Here is a 15,930-nt window from a genome sequence, read left to right as displayed (position 1 = left end):
AAATCACTTAAAAAACGGAAATCCGATGCGAAATATGATCCTCAATAATAAAGAAAGACAAAGACAATTGTTTTTGAGAAAGCCATTTTGAATTTGGTTCTTTGTTCTTTGTTAAGAAAAAGTTAAATCAGATTGATTTTATCTGTATGATAATAATTATTAAATTATTTTTGACATAAATAATGGCATGACAATAATTTTGAATAAAAAATTAACAAAAGAATGTTAATCTTCACGTAGATGATGAAAGGTAACAATTAAAATAATTCTATATACAAATAATATATCTGTATCTGCGTATATTCAATTATACATATGAGCTATAAGATTTTTATTTATTTTTTTTTTTATTATTATAAAATAAATTATTTTGGGCATAAATAATAATATTATAATAATTTTGAATAAAAATAATCAACAACAAAAATGTTAATCTTCATAATCTGAAAGTTACGAGTGTGACTGTAGCCGATGATTTTTAAATTGAAAAATTTTGAAATAAGTGAATTAAATGTAAATAGAATAAAATTAAAAAAATTCACATTCATGAAATTTGAAAATCAATATGTTTATTTTTTTATTTTTATATTTTTATTGTTTTATTCATTTATTTGTAATTTAAAATTTGTCTCGTATCTGCTAAATTCGCACTCGTAAAGTTACCAGGCAATCAACAATTTCGGATTTTTTTTTCACCAAATGAATGACAAAAAAAAAAAAACCTAAAAATATGCAGATGTAGAAAATTGAAAAAACTCTAAGTGGAATTTTTTTGAATATTTTTTTTTCAATAATTTATCGTTTTTAAAAAAATCCAATATCAGACGTCGGCTAACTTCAGTATTATTAATCTTTACGCAGATGATAAAAGGTAACAATTAAAATAATTCAATATATAAATAATATATCTGTATCTATATATTTAATTTTACATATGAGCCATAAGATATTTATCTATTTTTTATTTAAATTTGTTACAAATTAAATTGATAAGTATAAAGTAAATATCAATGACCAGATATATTTATAAGGCACTTCTAAAAGTTTTTTACATGGTACTGGTGTTATCGTACCACGGAGGCATCCAGTTGGACGGCGTTTTGTTCCTAGCTCTTCTTCTAGACTCACCAACATTACTTTCATAATTATAATTTCTGTTAAAACGTTTTCTACTGCTTTCTGTTGCTCGATTGGCTCTCGATGCCGCCGTAGTATTGTCAAGAACAACGAAAGCTTGATTATTGCTATCATTTGAATTTTTCGATTCCTTCCCGAAGCTCGGAGAGTAGGGTCGTGTGTCATCTAGCTCCGTAACTTGTGGTGGACTTGGGGGTTTGTGTTGAAGAGATGAACGTCGTCGTCGTCGAAACCCTCGCGGTTCGTCATCTACGTTGCAGACATGGAGACGATATGTAGGACTTGGTGATCGGTTTTCTGTTGCTGATGAATTAATGTCCAGTCCAGTTGGTCTCGAGATTTGTATTGATCCTCTAGATCCTCTGAAAAATAATAATTATTTTTATTTCATATTTTATACTCATTGTGAAGTTAATTGATGTACCTTCTGCCTCCTGGAGGTGGTTTATCAACGATACTTTCATCTTCGACTCGCGAGTTCAGCACTTGGAAGGCATTCTGATCATGTTCATTATACCCTACACCTAGTTGATCATCATTATTATTGCCAAGCCAATTATTTTCATGTCTACGAAAATCAGTGAGACTGCGATCACGATGCCGATGCTTGATATCAGTCACTGCATAGTCTCTTTTTGTACAATAGGCATCACGATATTCCGGTTGAAGATCCATATCACCCTCGGGACGTAAATTAACCGGCATTCTAAGGGTTTCTGTTCGCGGTATATTACCGTAAGACACATACTGGGATCTAACTTCACTTGTTGGATGGTATTGTCGTAAATCTGGGACTAAACGTCTGTTGAAACCTGACGAACCTATGGATGGTCGTCGGGATAAAGGTGGCTTACGATAAATTGGACGATCTCTGTCGATATACTTGGACTTGTATTCAGGATCCTGGTCAATTTTCGTTGGGAATTTTCCTGCACTATTTAGTGAATTGACTTTAGAACCATCTGCGCGACCAATTTCATCTTCGGGTTTTAATAATTTTGGTCGTTCTCTAGGAAAATCCTGTGACATTTTAATAATAGTGAGTATTTGATGTTTATTGTAATTAAATTAATTAATTAATTATTTATCTACCTTATAAGCATCTTTGTATTCAGGAACTCCAAGAGGTGGTCCTTTGAGATCCTCTAGCTTGGACACCAACATCTTTATGTCTTGTTCTTTCTTCCGTTCCAATTCTTGTTTCGACTCTTCAATATGATCGATAACATTATTGTGACTCTGTTCTATAGGAACAGCACCTCGCGGATCAACAAAATTTTGGTAGTTTTCAGTCCTTCCACTGAAGTCTCCTCCAGACTTTAAATGTGACTCGGGCACTTTTAAAGATCTTTTGGCTGCAAAAACAAAAATATTTTTGTAACTTTTAAAACACAAACAGAATAATGATTAAGTAAATCTACCTTGAGCAGCATGAGGTTTAAAAACAGCGGTGTACTCGGGAACAAAATTAGACTCTCCCTCGAGTTTTAGATGAGCTTTTTGACGAAGTATTTCCGGTCTTCTAGCCCCAACAAATGGCACATACTGGTCATGATTCTCCGTAGACGTTTCAAATTGTCCCTCCAGCTTTAGATTAGTTGGAATACGTGCGAGCTCAGGTCTACTGACGTTCAACCACTCGATGAACTTCTCACACTGCTCCGTGACAGTCCGCATGTCTCCCTCCATCTTCAAAGAAGTCGGCCGACGTGCCAGTTCCGCACGATGGATACCCTCATATATTTTGTAGTTTGCTGATTCCGTGTCCGTATAAAATGTACCGCCGGGTTTCAAACTAGTGTCTCTTTAAAATTTAAATAACAAATGTTACCATTGATGTTTATAAAATTATTTTTATTTAAATTATTGTCTATTACCTTCGAATCGGTGAAGGTCTTGACAGATCAGGAACCCTAGAAATATCAATAGCCTCCATGGACTTGTCATTGGCATTAATTTCCGGGTTTTTTATTGTCTCAATAGAGAAACCACCACCAAAATCTTGAGCACAAGTTCTCAAATCGTCGACTCTCAGCAGTGACTCTTCACTGGTAGCTCTAAAAGCTCTCCTGTACTCCGTAGAAAGATTTTCGAATTCATTGTCTTTATCTCCATGGTTACGAGATCCCAAGGTGTCCTTCGGACTATCTGGTACTCGCCTGCGTCTGTAGCGTGCGAGTTCGTCGACCGTGAGAGTCTCGAGAGCTTTTGGCCATGGCAGTAAATCTCGAGCCCTGGTCTTGCTGTCTTTGAATTTTGACGGGACTACCTCAGAGTCTGAGGAGGACTTTTGAGTCCCCCGCAATAAAGACCTACGTCTGTAAGTACAAAGCAATTTTATTTACTGTTAATTACTGTATGGTTTTTAAAAAATTTATCCATTAGTTGATTCTTGTTTTAGGTAAATAAACCGGGTGGTTGCCCAGTGCAAACTGAGATACCTGGTAAAGTTTTCCTAGAAGCAAACCAAGGTGGGGTCGAAGCATCCATGTCGAAGAACAGGAAGAGGGTGGTACGTACAGGCTCGGCATGCCTCTACATAAACGAGAAGACGAAGCAAGAGAGAGAAAGATATAAAGTGTGGGAGCCTTCCAGACAAGACGGATCGATCTAGCTTGTATACAAAAAGCTTTCACACCCTTTTTAGCCCATCGTGTACTTTCTCTTTCTTTCTTTTTTTTCAAACTCCTACAATTCTCTACTGCTTTTGTATCTATGGGCACGATGTTGGAAATAATTTTAAAGCTAACGACTGACATGCACGAACGAATTGTATTGATGCGAGATCCCCGCGACGTCGCTTAGATCTGGACCGCTATAAATGGATCACGCTAACGTGTCATCGAAGGTCAGTTGAATATAAATAATGTCATAAACAAGCAACAATCAATGACGGTCATGGGGCTTAGAAAAAAATAGGGGAGGTAGCGTGGCCGAGCGGTCTAAGGCGCTGGTTTAAGGCACCAGTCTCTTCGGAGGCGTGGGTTCGAATCCCACCGCTGCCAAATTACTTTTTGCTCTATTCGACTAGTTTTATCGCTTATTAATTAATTTTTATCATATTTTATACATTTTATAGACACTTAGTTCATTAAAGTTAAAAATAGTGTTAGGAATTTACGTATGGTAATCGTGAATGAAACAAATCAATTTATTAAACAAGTGAAAATTATTTCTTTTTATTAAAATACGCGCTGTAGGGTATGTCTTCACTCGTAAGAGATTTAGTTTAGACTAACTTCTTCTATTAATATTACTTAACACTGAGGTCTAACAATCTCTCCTCTTTTTGTGTAACAAAGATGTCTAAGTTCAATATATATATATATATATATATATATATATATATATATATATATATATATATATATATACATATATATATATATACATATATATGAGTGCAAATGAAGAGAAACATATTGCCTTGCATTTACTTGGAACATGGGTCTTAATCTCTCGTCAACCCAAGTACCTAAGGTCATAAAATTTGATCCATACTAGCTTTCTTTTCCTCAAGTAAACATATACATATTTTGAACTCAACTTAAATAATATATGGGTCATTCCATCTCAATTCAACAACATTGCGACGGTGACTCTTTTCGATTTTTTAATATGTTTTCATACATGTAGAAAGAAATCTTGAGCTAAATTTTTAGCTCTTTATCTCCACCCCCACTAAAAATGGCCGAAAAAGCATTACAAAATTTTGTGTTTTCGATTTTGAATTTTTTTTCGGAAAGAGCGTTAAAAATCCAACAAAATAACCCCCCAAGACGTGAGATAATCATAACTATAGTCAAAGTTATATCCTTTTTAAGCAAAAATTATAACTCTGGAAGGGGTGGAGATATATCGGAATAAAGATTGATTTTTGTACAGAGAATCCAACAAATAGTTTGAAATCAATCAATGATCAATCGATACAAGATATGAAGTTATGAATTAAAAAGCATCAAAGTTGGATATAAAATAATAAAATAACAATTAAATGTCTGGGTAGATTCGTGATCCATGTCAGTGACCAGAAGTCTGAGAAACGGAATCGTCATTCATCATGAGTTACGGTGCTGCACTAAGGTTCAGTTAGTAGGGTCAGAGAAAGACCTCCTGACCTCGATTCAAACAGCACCCAAATAAATTTACATATTTAGGGTAGGCGAAGATATCATTGGCCTATACATGACCGACCAAGTAAGTAAAACAGTTGTGTGTGACTACTAAAGTCTTGACACGCACAATCATCACCACACTTGTATAAATCCACCCGTACTATTATGATTCTACCACTATATTGCGTGATTAAATCTTGCATAAATGCGTCTACTACACTTTTATTATGGTGAGACTTCTTGAGACACGCGAGATTTCTTATCTCATTTACTCTTCTATTTTTATTTAAATACATTTTTCTTTATCATTTTTTTTACTTTATACAATGAATATTTATTACTTCGTTTATAGTATAATAAGTATGTGAATAACTATTTTTTTTAATGTAAAAAGAAAAAAATTATATAAAAAAAAGTGAATATTGTGTTAATATTTTTTGGAGTAAAAAATCAAATGTCAACAGATTTATAATATTATACTTGCGATAGAGATTTAATGCTAAGAATAGTAACATTTTGTTATTATCGCAATATCGCTCTACATAATAATTGAATTTAGGTCATGAGATAAATTTTAAGACATAATATCAAAAGTTAATTTTCGTCCGCAACGAATTGATTATTCTCTGGTTCATTTCAATCGCACTTAATGCTTGTAAATCACGTAACTATAGTGGCCCAGATTAGTATTTAAGTAATGAACGGGTGGATGCAGTCAATTTTCATTAAGAATATTAGTTATTATAATTAAATAAATAATGTATATAATAAAAACTTTTCCCAATATAATTTATTTCACAAATGGGGTAAATTATAGTACTTGACAAATTTTCAATTGAGATTACCTAAACAGGTACATTATCAGGTCAGAAAAAAATCATGTATACTAACAAACTATATTTAAATTCATCCTATTTATGTCCGTCAACATATAAGGGATCATTCTGGCTTATAGTTTTCCAAAAACTATTTTTTTTACACTTTTTATTGGAAATAAGGCTATGGAAATAATTTATTCACTCAGTTTTCTCAATAATTACTGTTACTTTATTTAATCGGAATCGGAAAGAATATCTTACTCATAAGACGTATGCTTTCAGACTAACTAACTTCAACCAACATCTTAGTGACTAACACCATTTATTTGGCCGCATAGGTTCACTTACGTATACCTAAAGAATAAACATTATCACCCATGCATGCATCATTCTTAGTATTTATTTTATGTGTTTTTCTTCTAAACATACTCTTAAACTTAGGATCAAATTTTATATAAGTTTATATAAGGGGCATTCCATACCAATTTGGCCACTTTTTGAGGTCACCCCCTCCGATATTTTTGAAAAATTTATCTTCATTTAGTATCACGAAATGAAGTTTAATAGAACAGCAATTACAAAAGGAACTCAAAAACTTCATTGTGTGATACAAATTGACAATGGAAGTTTACTTGTAAAACAATACTCAAATTCAACTGAATTTGAAATTCACAAATTGTTTAAGCGTCAAAAAAAATAAACTTCGTTTATTACTTTGGGGTTTAATTTCGGATCAATTTCATTTACTATCTTTTCCTGGGTATTTTTTGTTCCTTATTGGCTATCGTCCCAATAAGGCCACGTACCACTTCTCCCAGGTCATAAAGATAACTCATAAGTAGTTCTTAGTTGATTTTTAAAATTTATTTATTGAATGAGTAGAAAAACTTCCAAAAATAGTATACTCCGAACGGCACAGTATTTAAAAAAAAATCATAGCATCTAAATAGACCGATCTGAGAATGTTCATTGGTCAAATTAAATCGAAAAACAATCTTTAGGGAAAAAAACTTTTTTCGAATTAAGAAAAAAAATAGAACGAATTGTTTGTCCACGATCGGATTGGTCTCAAAATTTTCTAAATTCATCCAAGTTTTTTTGAGAATTTTTTCAAAAAAATCGAAAGGGGAATACATTTCCAAAAAACATTTTTTTTGCTTTAAACTTAAAATAAAAAATGAAGGAATTGATTAAGAATAAAAACGTGTTTTTTTCTTGAAAGAACATTCAAAAACGAAGATTTTGAAAAAAAAAAACTATCCGATTGGTGTACTTTTCGCGAAGTTATAACCGTTTCAAAAAAAACCTCGTATTTTGAAAAAAATCGGTATCTCGGAAACAAGTAGTCAGAAAAATTTGAAAAAATTCATGAGAGCGTTTTTTATCAGCCTCCAAAACATATAAATTTTTCAAAAATATCGGAGGGGGTGACCTCAAAAAGTGGCCGATTTGATATGGAATGCCCCATAAATAGTTAAAATATAAATATAAGAGATATAAAATAATATATATAAAAGATTAGTTTTTGTTTAAATAAATTCAGTTAAATAAACCAAAACTTTTCGAAAGTATACTTTATATATATGTATCTAAAAGTATTGTGTCAAAATTTTCAAACGACCAGGGTAGTTTAGCTGTATTATTCTGTGATTTATACGTTGCTACTAGGGGTGTGCGGATATTTCGAAATTACGAATTATTCACATTTTGAATGAAATTCATAATTTTTCGAATAATTCGGAAATTAGAATTATTCGATTCGAACCCGATTCACACATCCCTAATTGCTACCTTTACTACCTAAGCACGCTCGTCCGACCTGCCTTTTGTCTAATGTTTCTCCCTGTCTTTATTCATTCAAACAGATGCTTGCTCCAAAAAGGCCAGAACAAATCAGAAGAAAGCTATAGTGGAAGAAAATGAAATGTTTGAAGAAATAGAAGGCATTTTATTAGGTGCAGACATCGCCAATTAAGTTAAGGCAAGACTTTCATAATTTTTCATTAAAAAAAACTTTAAACACGTTTTTCTCGAAACTACGCTATTTCGGTCGGCAGCAGAGATTTTTCTGGAACCACTGAACTGATCTTTATGAAATTTTAACCACATATTCTACACACGAATAGATTCGGTGCATTTTGTAACCGTATTAAAATTTAAATTTCAACTATTTTTTTTTTACCAAAAGCAGTGAAAAAAAAATTTTTTAATTTTCTTAGCGGGAAGTTGAAAACTTGGTTTTTTTTTTATCCCTACCATTTTATTATTTATCAATAAATATTACTATCCAGATAATGGGCGGGAGCGACAGTCATACTAAATCTAAATATTTTCGATTTTTTCATTTTGAATAATTAAATAATTCCATTATTAAGATATCATCGCCGCCAGTGACACATCTACTTTTCAAGGGGTTACGTTTTCTAGTTATTTTTGTGTAGGGTAGAGGTACTGTTTTTGGCCACTTTAGGGTGAGTTTTAGATACTTGAAGAATTTAAATAAAATGATTTGTAAATGACGCAATGACATTATTAATTGCACGCCTCGAACGCGAAGCAGAGAGGTTGTGCTTTATAATGGACTTGTCAAGATCACGTGATTTTCTTTAAAATGTGTACAAAGATACTCTTATCACATTGTTATTGTGTAAATTTTATTTTATGCTTATTTATTCATTTAAATAAAGGATTAGATGTCCAAAAATTCAGCAGTGTCCACAAATGGTACTTCTACTCTAAAAATAGAATTTAAAAGGGATCTGAACTTATTTCTCTATCACACTCAAATCGACGAACGGTTTTATCCTTGTTGCACTTGCGCAGTAAATGGAAACTTTGTCCACGTTTTTCTCTTAAACAATTAAACATTTTTGAAAAAAGAAAATGTAGGTTGCAGGATTATAGAATAATGCATCGAGCCTCGTTCTTAATTTTGCATTTAGAGGATTTGCTTGAGAGAAAAGCTTTGACAAAAATAACTATAGACCCTCCTTAAAACAAATAAATGAAAATTATTTTATTTATCTATTTCGAGAGTGTATTCATTAAGCTAAACAAATTTTATATCAATATCTATCATAATAGATTATTTTAAAAATTTACAAAAATAGCCATTTTTTTTTTTTTGAGCATCTAAACCAGAATGATCCCTTAATAATAACAAAAATTTGAATGTTTATAAATTATTCAAACGTAATTATCTGTAATTATAAAATTTTAGCTATTAACGTTATTTTGCATCCAAAACAATAACGAGCTCAAATACTTGTTATTGACAATTCTAGAGTAGCCGTTATTTTGAGCCCTGAAGAAGTCATAAATTTTTGACGAAACGTTGGCAATAAATTAAAAAATATTCTACAACTGAAGAGTCCTTATTTCCCACTGACCTAAATTACTATACATTTAAATTAAAAAAGATGTTTTAATATATTTCGCAGTTTTTACATTAGCTCTTATGGTTAACTCGACTTAATTGTATAGATATTCCCGTAGAATATTATCATTAATATTCAGTAAATTTACTGAGACGAAATTACATTATAACAACATGTATTCGAAAGTTTATATCTAAAGTAACATAGCTCAACTGTTTGAAATAAATGATAAGCTGTCTTTAGATCAAACGAAAACTCTAAACGCAAAAAAAAGAACAAGACTCGATGCGTTAGTCTATTATCTAGCAATCTACGTTTCTATTTTTATTTTAATTTCATTGGTTTAAGAGAAAAATATGGGCTAAGTTTCCATTTACTGTGTAAGTGTAACAAGGATAGCACTATTCGTCCACTTGAAAACGGTAGAGAAAAAAAGAAAATACTTTTTTAATGTCTCAGATTGTGTCTTTGTTTTCACAATAGATATTAGTTGATACAATACAATAGAGAATCAACATATTAATTACATTATGTTTTTTAATACATAATTCATTAGAAAGGAAGAGTTTTAACATTTTTTTTTGCTCCAAAAACTTGTGTAGCACATTAAAGAGAATCGATCTCAACTTGGGGATGTAGCTCAGTGGTAGAGCGTTCGCTTTGCATGTGAAAGGCCCCGGGTTCGATCCCCGGCATCTCCAATTTTTTTTATTTTCTGACATGAATTTTTTTTTTTTAACACAAGAGATAAGACAGTGATATTAATTAATAATATACCTTTTTGGAATACGTTCGCGCTTTCTTTCACCCATAGCATAATCGCTGATGTAAAGTCAGTTTGCGTGAAATGAAATATTAGAAGACAAATTTTTAGCACTAATAAGTTACTTCTTTATTAAAGTACAGTATACACATGTATATTTATATATAATTTTTATGTTTTTGTTTTTTATTCTTTGAAGAACCTTTGCCGCGCGTTTATGTTAGCGTGACTGGACATAGCAAGTTCTAATAAGGAGCTAAGCAGACTAATAGAGACAACTAGGGGGAAATAAACCTGCGCAGCAGCAAAGAAAGACTCGAGACTTCTGCATAACAATCCAGTTAAAATTGTGTCACTCTACGATTGATGCTTTTAAAAATAACTCCAAAAATTTTTTTTCAAATTCACAAGTTATATAAATTTTTAAAATTATTTACATCATTAAATCAAATTAAATCAACAAAAACAAAATAAATCTTATAACACTAGTTTACAAAATACTATAAATTGCAGTTTTAAAAAATTGAATTTAAATTCACCCGCTTCCAGAAATCGTATGCCTTCGTTTCTTTTCGTAAGTTTTGGAATAATATTGGCGCGAATCGTGATATTAACTGCTGATCAAAGGTCTCCCCTCTTTTATTCTTTCTCACTTTAAATTCATTCGGCAAAATACCCTACTCGTTTTTATTTCTTACAGACAGTTATAGTCAGTGTGTCCTGTGTCTTCTTTATACATTGATACTGCCAACAAACTGAATTCTTGTGCGTCTTGGAGATTTCATCAGTCTTCGATATTGAATTCAAGTGAGCACACGCTGTAATCTCTGACGCAGTTACATCAACGTTGTACATATATCAATATCAATATAAGCCGGCTTTATTTCATTATTATGAATTAATAATTTTCGGCATCATCAGACAAGGCCTTGATGCTGATATCGATATAGATTTCAAATTGGTAAATAGATAACAGCAACAAAAAATAACACAAGATAAGTAAGTTATTGCTTTGATTTGTACATATATTTTTTATCATAAATTAAGATATTGAGTCAACGGTCAGCGATTTTTAGCCTCAACACCACCAAAAATTTCTGTGCCAACGCATGATCAACGGTCAGCGATCAGCAGGATTCAAAGAAAAACATGATAACCGCGTTATTCCAAACACGTTGATAACGATATTAATAAATTTTATATTTATACATATTTAGACATATATTAAAAAGTAAAATAGTATTTTATTTTATATGAAAAGTATATTTTTTTTTTTACGTAGACTTTAGCCAATTCCTTGAATCAACATAAATACAGTAGGATAATCCATTGACAGTAAAGATAAATATAAGTAGTCGGTAGACTTATTGATTGAAATCGCCGGAATGTTTTCGTAAATAATCATCGAACTTTGTACTCTGTTATTAGGTACATTATATATAAGATTATATGTTTATAAATAGATTTTTTTTTTTTCCAATGAGACAGTCTTGAAGATTCAGATAAACCGGAACTTTTAGTGGGTATTGTTTTTATTTTTATTAGATTGTGTTTATTGTAAAAATAAAAAACATACTTTAACTGCGTCATAAAGTATGTAATACAAAATAATAATAAAAAGCAATACTCTGATTGAGAGGTCGTCAAAGGCTATATATACTCATGATATCTTGTATAATTATTATTATTAATTTATCATTTATCCCTCATTATTAATTACTGTCTAAAGTATTTTGCCTGTTATTACAGAGTTCTCAGCCTAAAATAATAAAGATGTCATCATCGTGGTCATTAAATGTACGTACATCAAAATAATTTAATATTTAAACAAATAAATACATTTTTTTTTTACTGTGATTATTAATAAATAGATTGAAAATTTTAATTAACGTCTATGGGGATCGATAAATAATAAATTAATTTCACAGTTAACGAGAATGGTCGAGAGCGTTGGCGAGGGAATGTCCTGGTCTTTAGATCAAATATCGCATTTAAACGCAGGACAGGTACTGATAAAATTCATCGACCGGAGTCTTAATGTTGTCGAAAAAACAGCGCAGTGGAGTTTACCCTACAGTGAAATTGTTGCCGAGGAGAATGGAAAAGCATTCAAAATTATGGAGCTGGTTAGACCGTTACCTTGGATATTTTTTCTACCAAGTTTAGTAATTTTACGAAGCTTCAGGTTAACGTGGAATGTTGGAGCTTGGATTCTTGGATACCCTTCAATTCAACCTAGTGATATTGTAAGAATCATATTGTTTTTTTTTAAGCTGTGTTGAATTTTAGATTTTCATTTTTAAAAAAAATGCTATTTTATTACAGGTTAAATGTCTACAAAAAACAAGAAGACGTTTGCGAGTAATCAGACTAAATGGTAGCAAGAGAATGAGGAAAACGAATCCTACTTTACGGGTAAGTTGTTGATTTATTTTTTTGTGGTCGATGCATGATGTAGGATCAGTTGTCTAGACTAGACTTTTGTGTAGACTTTGTATTATTATAAATATATTTTAAAGTATTCCGAATGTAATAATATCAGAATGGTGGTGGGGGGTGTAGGACAAAAGTTCACGGATAAATGAAGCTAAAAGAAGTTTGTTAAAGTCTATTCAAATCACCTTGTCCAGTTTATCTTGTCTTGATGCTAGTAAGATGAAATCCTCGCCATCTACGAGGATTCGTCTGCATGACTATCAGGAGATTGTAAGTTTAATTGTATTGTTTAATTTTTTTTTATTGTCTTTAACACTGTCCGTTTTTGTTGATATTAATTAATTATGATCTTGAAGTTAACGGACAATTAACAATTTTCGGATTTTTTTTCAACAAGTCATTTACAAAAAAAAAATAAATCTAAAAATATACATATGCAAAAAATTAAAAGAACTATGAGTGCAATTTTTCTAAATATTTTTTTTTATAATTTATCGTTGTGAAAAAAAATCCAAAAATTATTAGACATTGGCTGACTTCAGCATCACAGGTCATTACTTTATTTATTTATTTATAAATAAGCCATCATATTAATTTGTTTTTCTTAACAGGAACCGGCACCGGTTACAGAGCCATTGACTGCTAACATGCACGGCGAACCGAAACGCAAGTACTCCGAAGTAAGTTCAGATTATTCTCAAACATCCGATGAATCTGATGCTGAATATGAACGTTTCAAATCTAAACTTGATCCAAATGTATCTGCGTACGAATCTGAAGATGAGGAAGACAAAAGCTTCAAAGTTGTAAGTATTTATTTGAATAATAATTATAAATAATACTGAATATTATAAATAATTATGAATAATAATTATAAAATAAACAACTTCTTTTTTAAATACATGAAAAATTTAACTATTTCAGAACGTAGATGATAATGGAAAATCAGATGGTTCTGATGAAGAGATACCATCGAATGACGAAGAAGAAGCTCAAAAAGAACTTGAAGAATTAATAGGAGAAGACGATTCGGCAAAGGGCATTGTATATGCTGTGGGAGACGATACTGAGCAAAAGTTTATGGCACAATATGAACTCATGATGAAAGTAAGAAATTAATTTTATTACTAAGCTAATTGGCTACTCGCATAACTCGCTTTTATTTTGCTTTTTTTAATTACATATATATAATAATTTAATTATAATAATAATTAACATTCATAATATAGTGAGTAAAACAAATATAATTATAAATATTGTAGAAAAAAAAAATAAATGGAAATGAAAGCGTAATTAGCAAAAATAGCGATGACTCACAAGATTATTACTCTCCAAAAAGTATTGAAGATAGAGAAACGGCCTTTTATTCACCATTAAGCTCTAAAAGCTCAAGTCCAGAGCCTTCTGTTAATGATGCTGACAGTAAGTGTTAATTAATTATTAGAATTATGCGAGTTGTTAATTAGTTTTGAGTACGTAAAATTAATTATTTAACTTTTTTTATTAAATTTTTATCCAATGTTTTGTGCAGGACAATTTTTCGGAACAAAAAACAGCAAAACAGCAGTCACCGAAACAAGAATCACCGAAACAATAAAATCATGCGAACAAATCGAAGAGAGTAATAAAAACATAGCAGGTATAAATATTACAATAAATTTAAATACTATAGTTTACTTTTAATGATAATTGAAAATTTAAGAGAACTTTCAGACAATACCTCTCTTTTTAAAAATTTTCAATTATTTCTCATTCTCGTAAACGTATCAAAATTTTGTCAATTGATTAAAAAAAAAAAAATTAAAGCATTAATTGAAAAAAGGGCAATTTCGCTGAGATATAGAATTTAAAAAAAAAATTACTTACAGTTGATATCAACTAGGAGTCAAAAGAAATTCCTTGAACGAATTTTAGTAATATCTTCATGTCAATTTTATAATTCGAATTTTCAAATTTTGTAGGCTAAAATTCATTCGAAAACTTTCGTTCAACTCCTAATTGATGACAATTTTTTTAAAATTAATTGATAGAATTTTGATATGCTTATGACAGTTAAAAGTAATTGAAAATTTTTAAAAAGTCGGGGGAATTGTCTGAGCATGGATTTAACAACCAATACAATTTATTGTCAACAGAATCAACTGATTCGCAAGAAGTTACACCAACTGCCAGTCCTCCGAAACTGATTCTTAACCATGGAAAAAATTATCGGCATAAAAGATCCACTGGATCTCAGAGTCGTTCATCAAATGAACGAGGAAAGAAAAAATAATTAATTATTCATCCCGATAATTATTTATCTTTTCATTGTTTACATCAATCATAATTTATGTGGTTATATTTCCTATTTTTATATGTATATCAAATGATCATTTATTTAATTTACGTTTTTTTTTTCAATAGAAATAATGACAATATTCAATTCTGAATAATCCACCGAATTAATTATTTACATATCCGTTTTTTTAATTTACTAATTATAAAGTTATTTCAATTTGCTAAAGAATAAATTTTAATTATTTAAATTTAAGTAAAAGTCGAAAACATTTTCAAATTTTTTCTCAAATAATCAACAAATTGTTAAAATGAAAAATTGTTATTCAAAATTAGCTTTTAATTTAAAGAGAAAAAAAATAAAAAATTTTTTCAAGCTCATGTTTAAAAAAAAATATAAATTAAAAATTTAAATTCTCGATCATTAAAATTTCTATATTCTAAACATTTTTTTAAATAAACGTCATAAAATTTATAACCTAACACTCAAGATCATTCATTTTCATTTTTATTATTGATTTAAAAAATGTCTAATGATTGTTAAAAATTTTTGTTCATCTATTTTTAAAATTAATAAATTTAAGCAACAAAAATAATTAAAAAACAAAGTTATTATTTAATTTTCCATTATTTATTCGCTAGATGGCATTTTAAAGCGATTTAAATATTTTTGTTTTTCCCGCGGAAGTGTACTACTGTGTGCGTAACTGTAAGCACTATAGGTGTGTATGTGTATTACAAACACCATTATAATTACTTGAATAAGAATGAGTGTGAATGTAGCAGACATCAGACAATTTATAAATTTAAAATAAGAGAATAAATAAATTTAAATAATGAAATTTTAAAAAACGCGCGCACTGATTTTCCAATTATCTAAATATGAAATCTTTATTCTCATATTTTGTTTATTTATTTAAAAATTTAAAAAATTCATATTTGTCAGTTACATTCACACTCATGAATAAGAACCAGTGTATATAGATGTATAGATGAATGTACAACACTCA

General features: G+C 30.3%; 2 protein-coding genes, 1 long non-coding RNA gene and 2 other non-coding genes across 6 annotated transcripts; 4 read left to right on the top strand and 1 right to left on the bottom strand.

The window, feature by feature from the left end:
- On the top strand, positions 1–8,054 carry LOC130669468 (uncharacterized). Its single transcript, XR_008990193.1, has 5 exons — positions 1–250; positions 3,121–3,457; positions 3,539–3,649; positions 5,144–5,334; positions 7,936–8,054. It is a non-coding gene; the product is annotated as an uncharacterized LOC130669468 (long non-coding RNA).
- On the bottom strand, positions 734–10,990 carry LOC130669461 (uncharacterized). The gene is made up of 6 exons (XM_057472385.1): positions 10,225–10,990; positions 3,015–3,455; positions 2,559–2,941; positions 2,230–2,492; positions 1,562–2,157; positions 734–1,499 (listed from the first exon to the last, which is right to left on the bottom strand). The coding sequence occupies exons 1-6, from the start codon at positions 10,257–10,259 to the stop codon at positions 1,049–1,051; spliced, it is 2,169 nt and encodes a 722-aa protein (XP_057328368.1). The 5' UTR covers positions 10,260–10,990; the 3' UTR covers positions 734–1,048.
- Trnal-aag (transfer RNA leucine (anticodon AAG)) lies at positions 4,061–4,142 on the top strand. The gene has a single exon. It is a non-coding gene; the product is annotated as a tRNA-Leu (tRNA).
- Positions 10,077–10,148, top strand: Trnaa-ugc (transfer RNA alanine (anticodon UGC)). Its single transcript has one exon. It is a non-coding gene; the product is annotated as a tRNA-Ala (tRNA).
- On the top strand, positions 10,911–14,920 carry LOC130669464 (uncharacterized). Of its 2 annotated transcripts, XM_057472391.1 has the most exons (9): positions 10,911–11,209; positions 11,960–12,007; positions 12,139–12,456; positions 12,536–12,625; positions 12,773–12,916; positions 13,258–13,452; positions 13,571–13,753; positions 14,178–14,285; positions 14,782–14,920. In XM_057472391.1, the coding sequence occupies exons 2-8, from the start codon at positions 11,984–11,986 to the stop codon at positions 14,241–14,243; spliced, it is 1,020 nt and encodes a 339-aa protein (XP_057328374.1). In that variant the 5' UTR covers positions 10,911–11,209; positions 11,960–11,983; the 3' UTR covers positions 14,244–14,285; positions 14,782–14,920. The 2 variants fall into 2 exon arrangements, with proteins under 2 accessions (XP_057328374.1, XP_057328375.1); XM_057472392.1 differs by lacking the exons at positions 14,178–14,285; positions 14,782–14,920 and adding an exon at positions 13,910–14,014.
- Positions 14,921–15,930: the final 1,010 nt, after the last annotated feature.

The sequence above is a fragment of the Microplitis mediator genome, chromosome 6 (assembly GCF_029852145.1).
Source record: "Microplitis mediator isolate UGA2020A chromosome 6, iyMicMedi2.1, whole genome shotgun sequence".
NCBI lineage: Eukaryota > Metazoa > Arthropoda > Insecta > Hymenoptera > Braconidae > Microplitis > Microplitis mediator.
The sequence above is the reverse complement of the archived record's forward strand: the minus strand, read 5'-3'. Positions and strand labels throughout refer to the sequence as shown.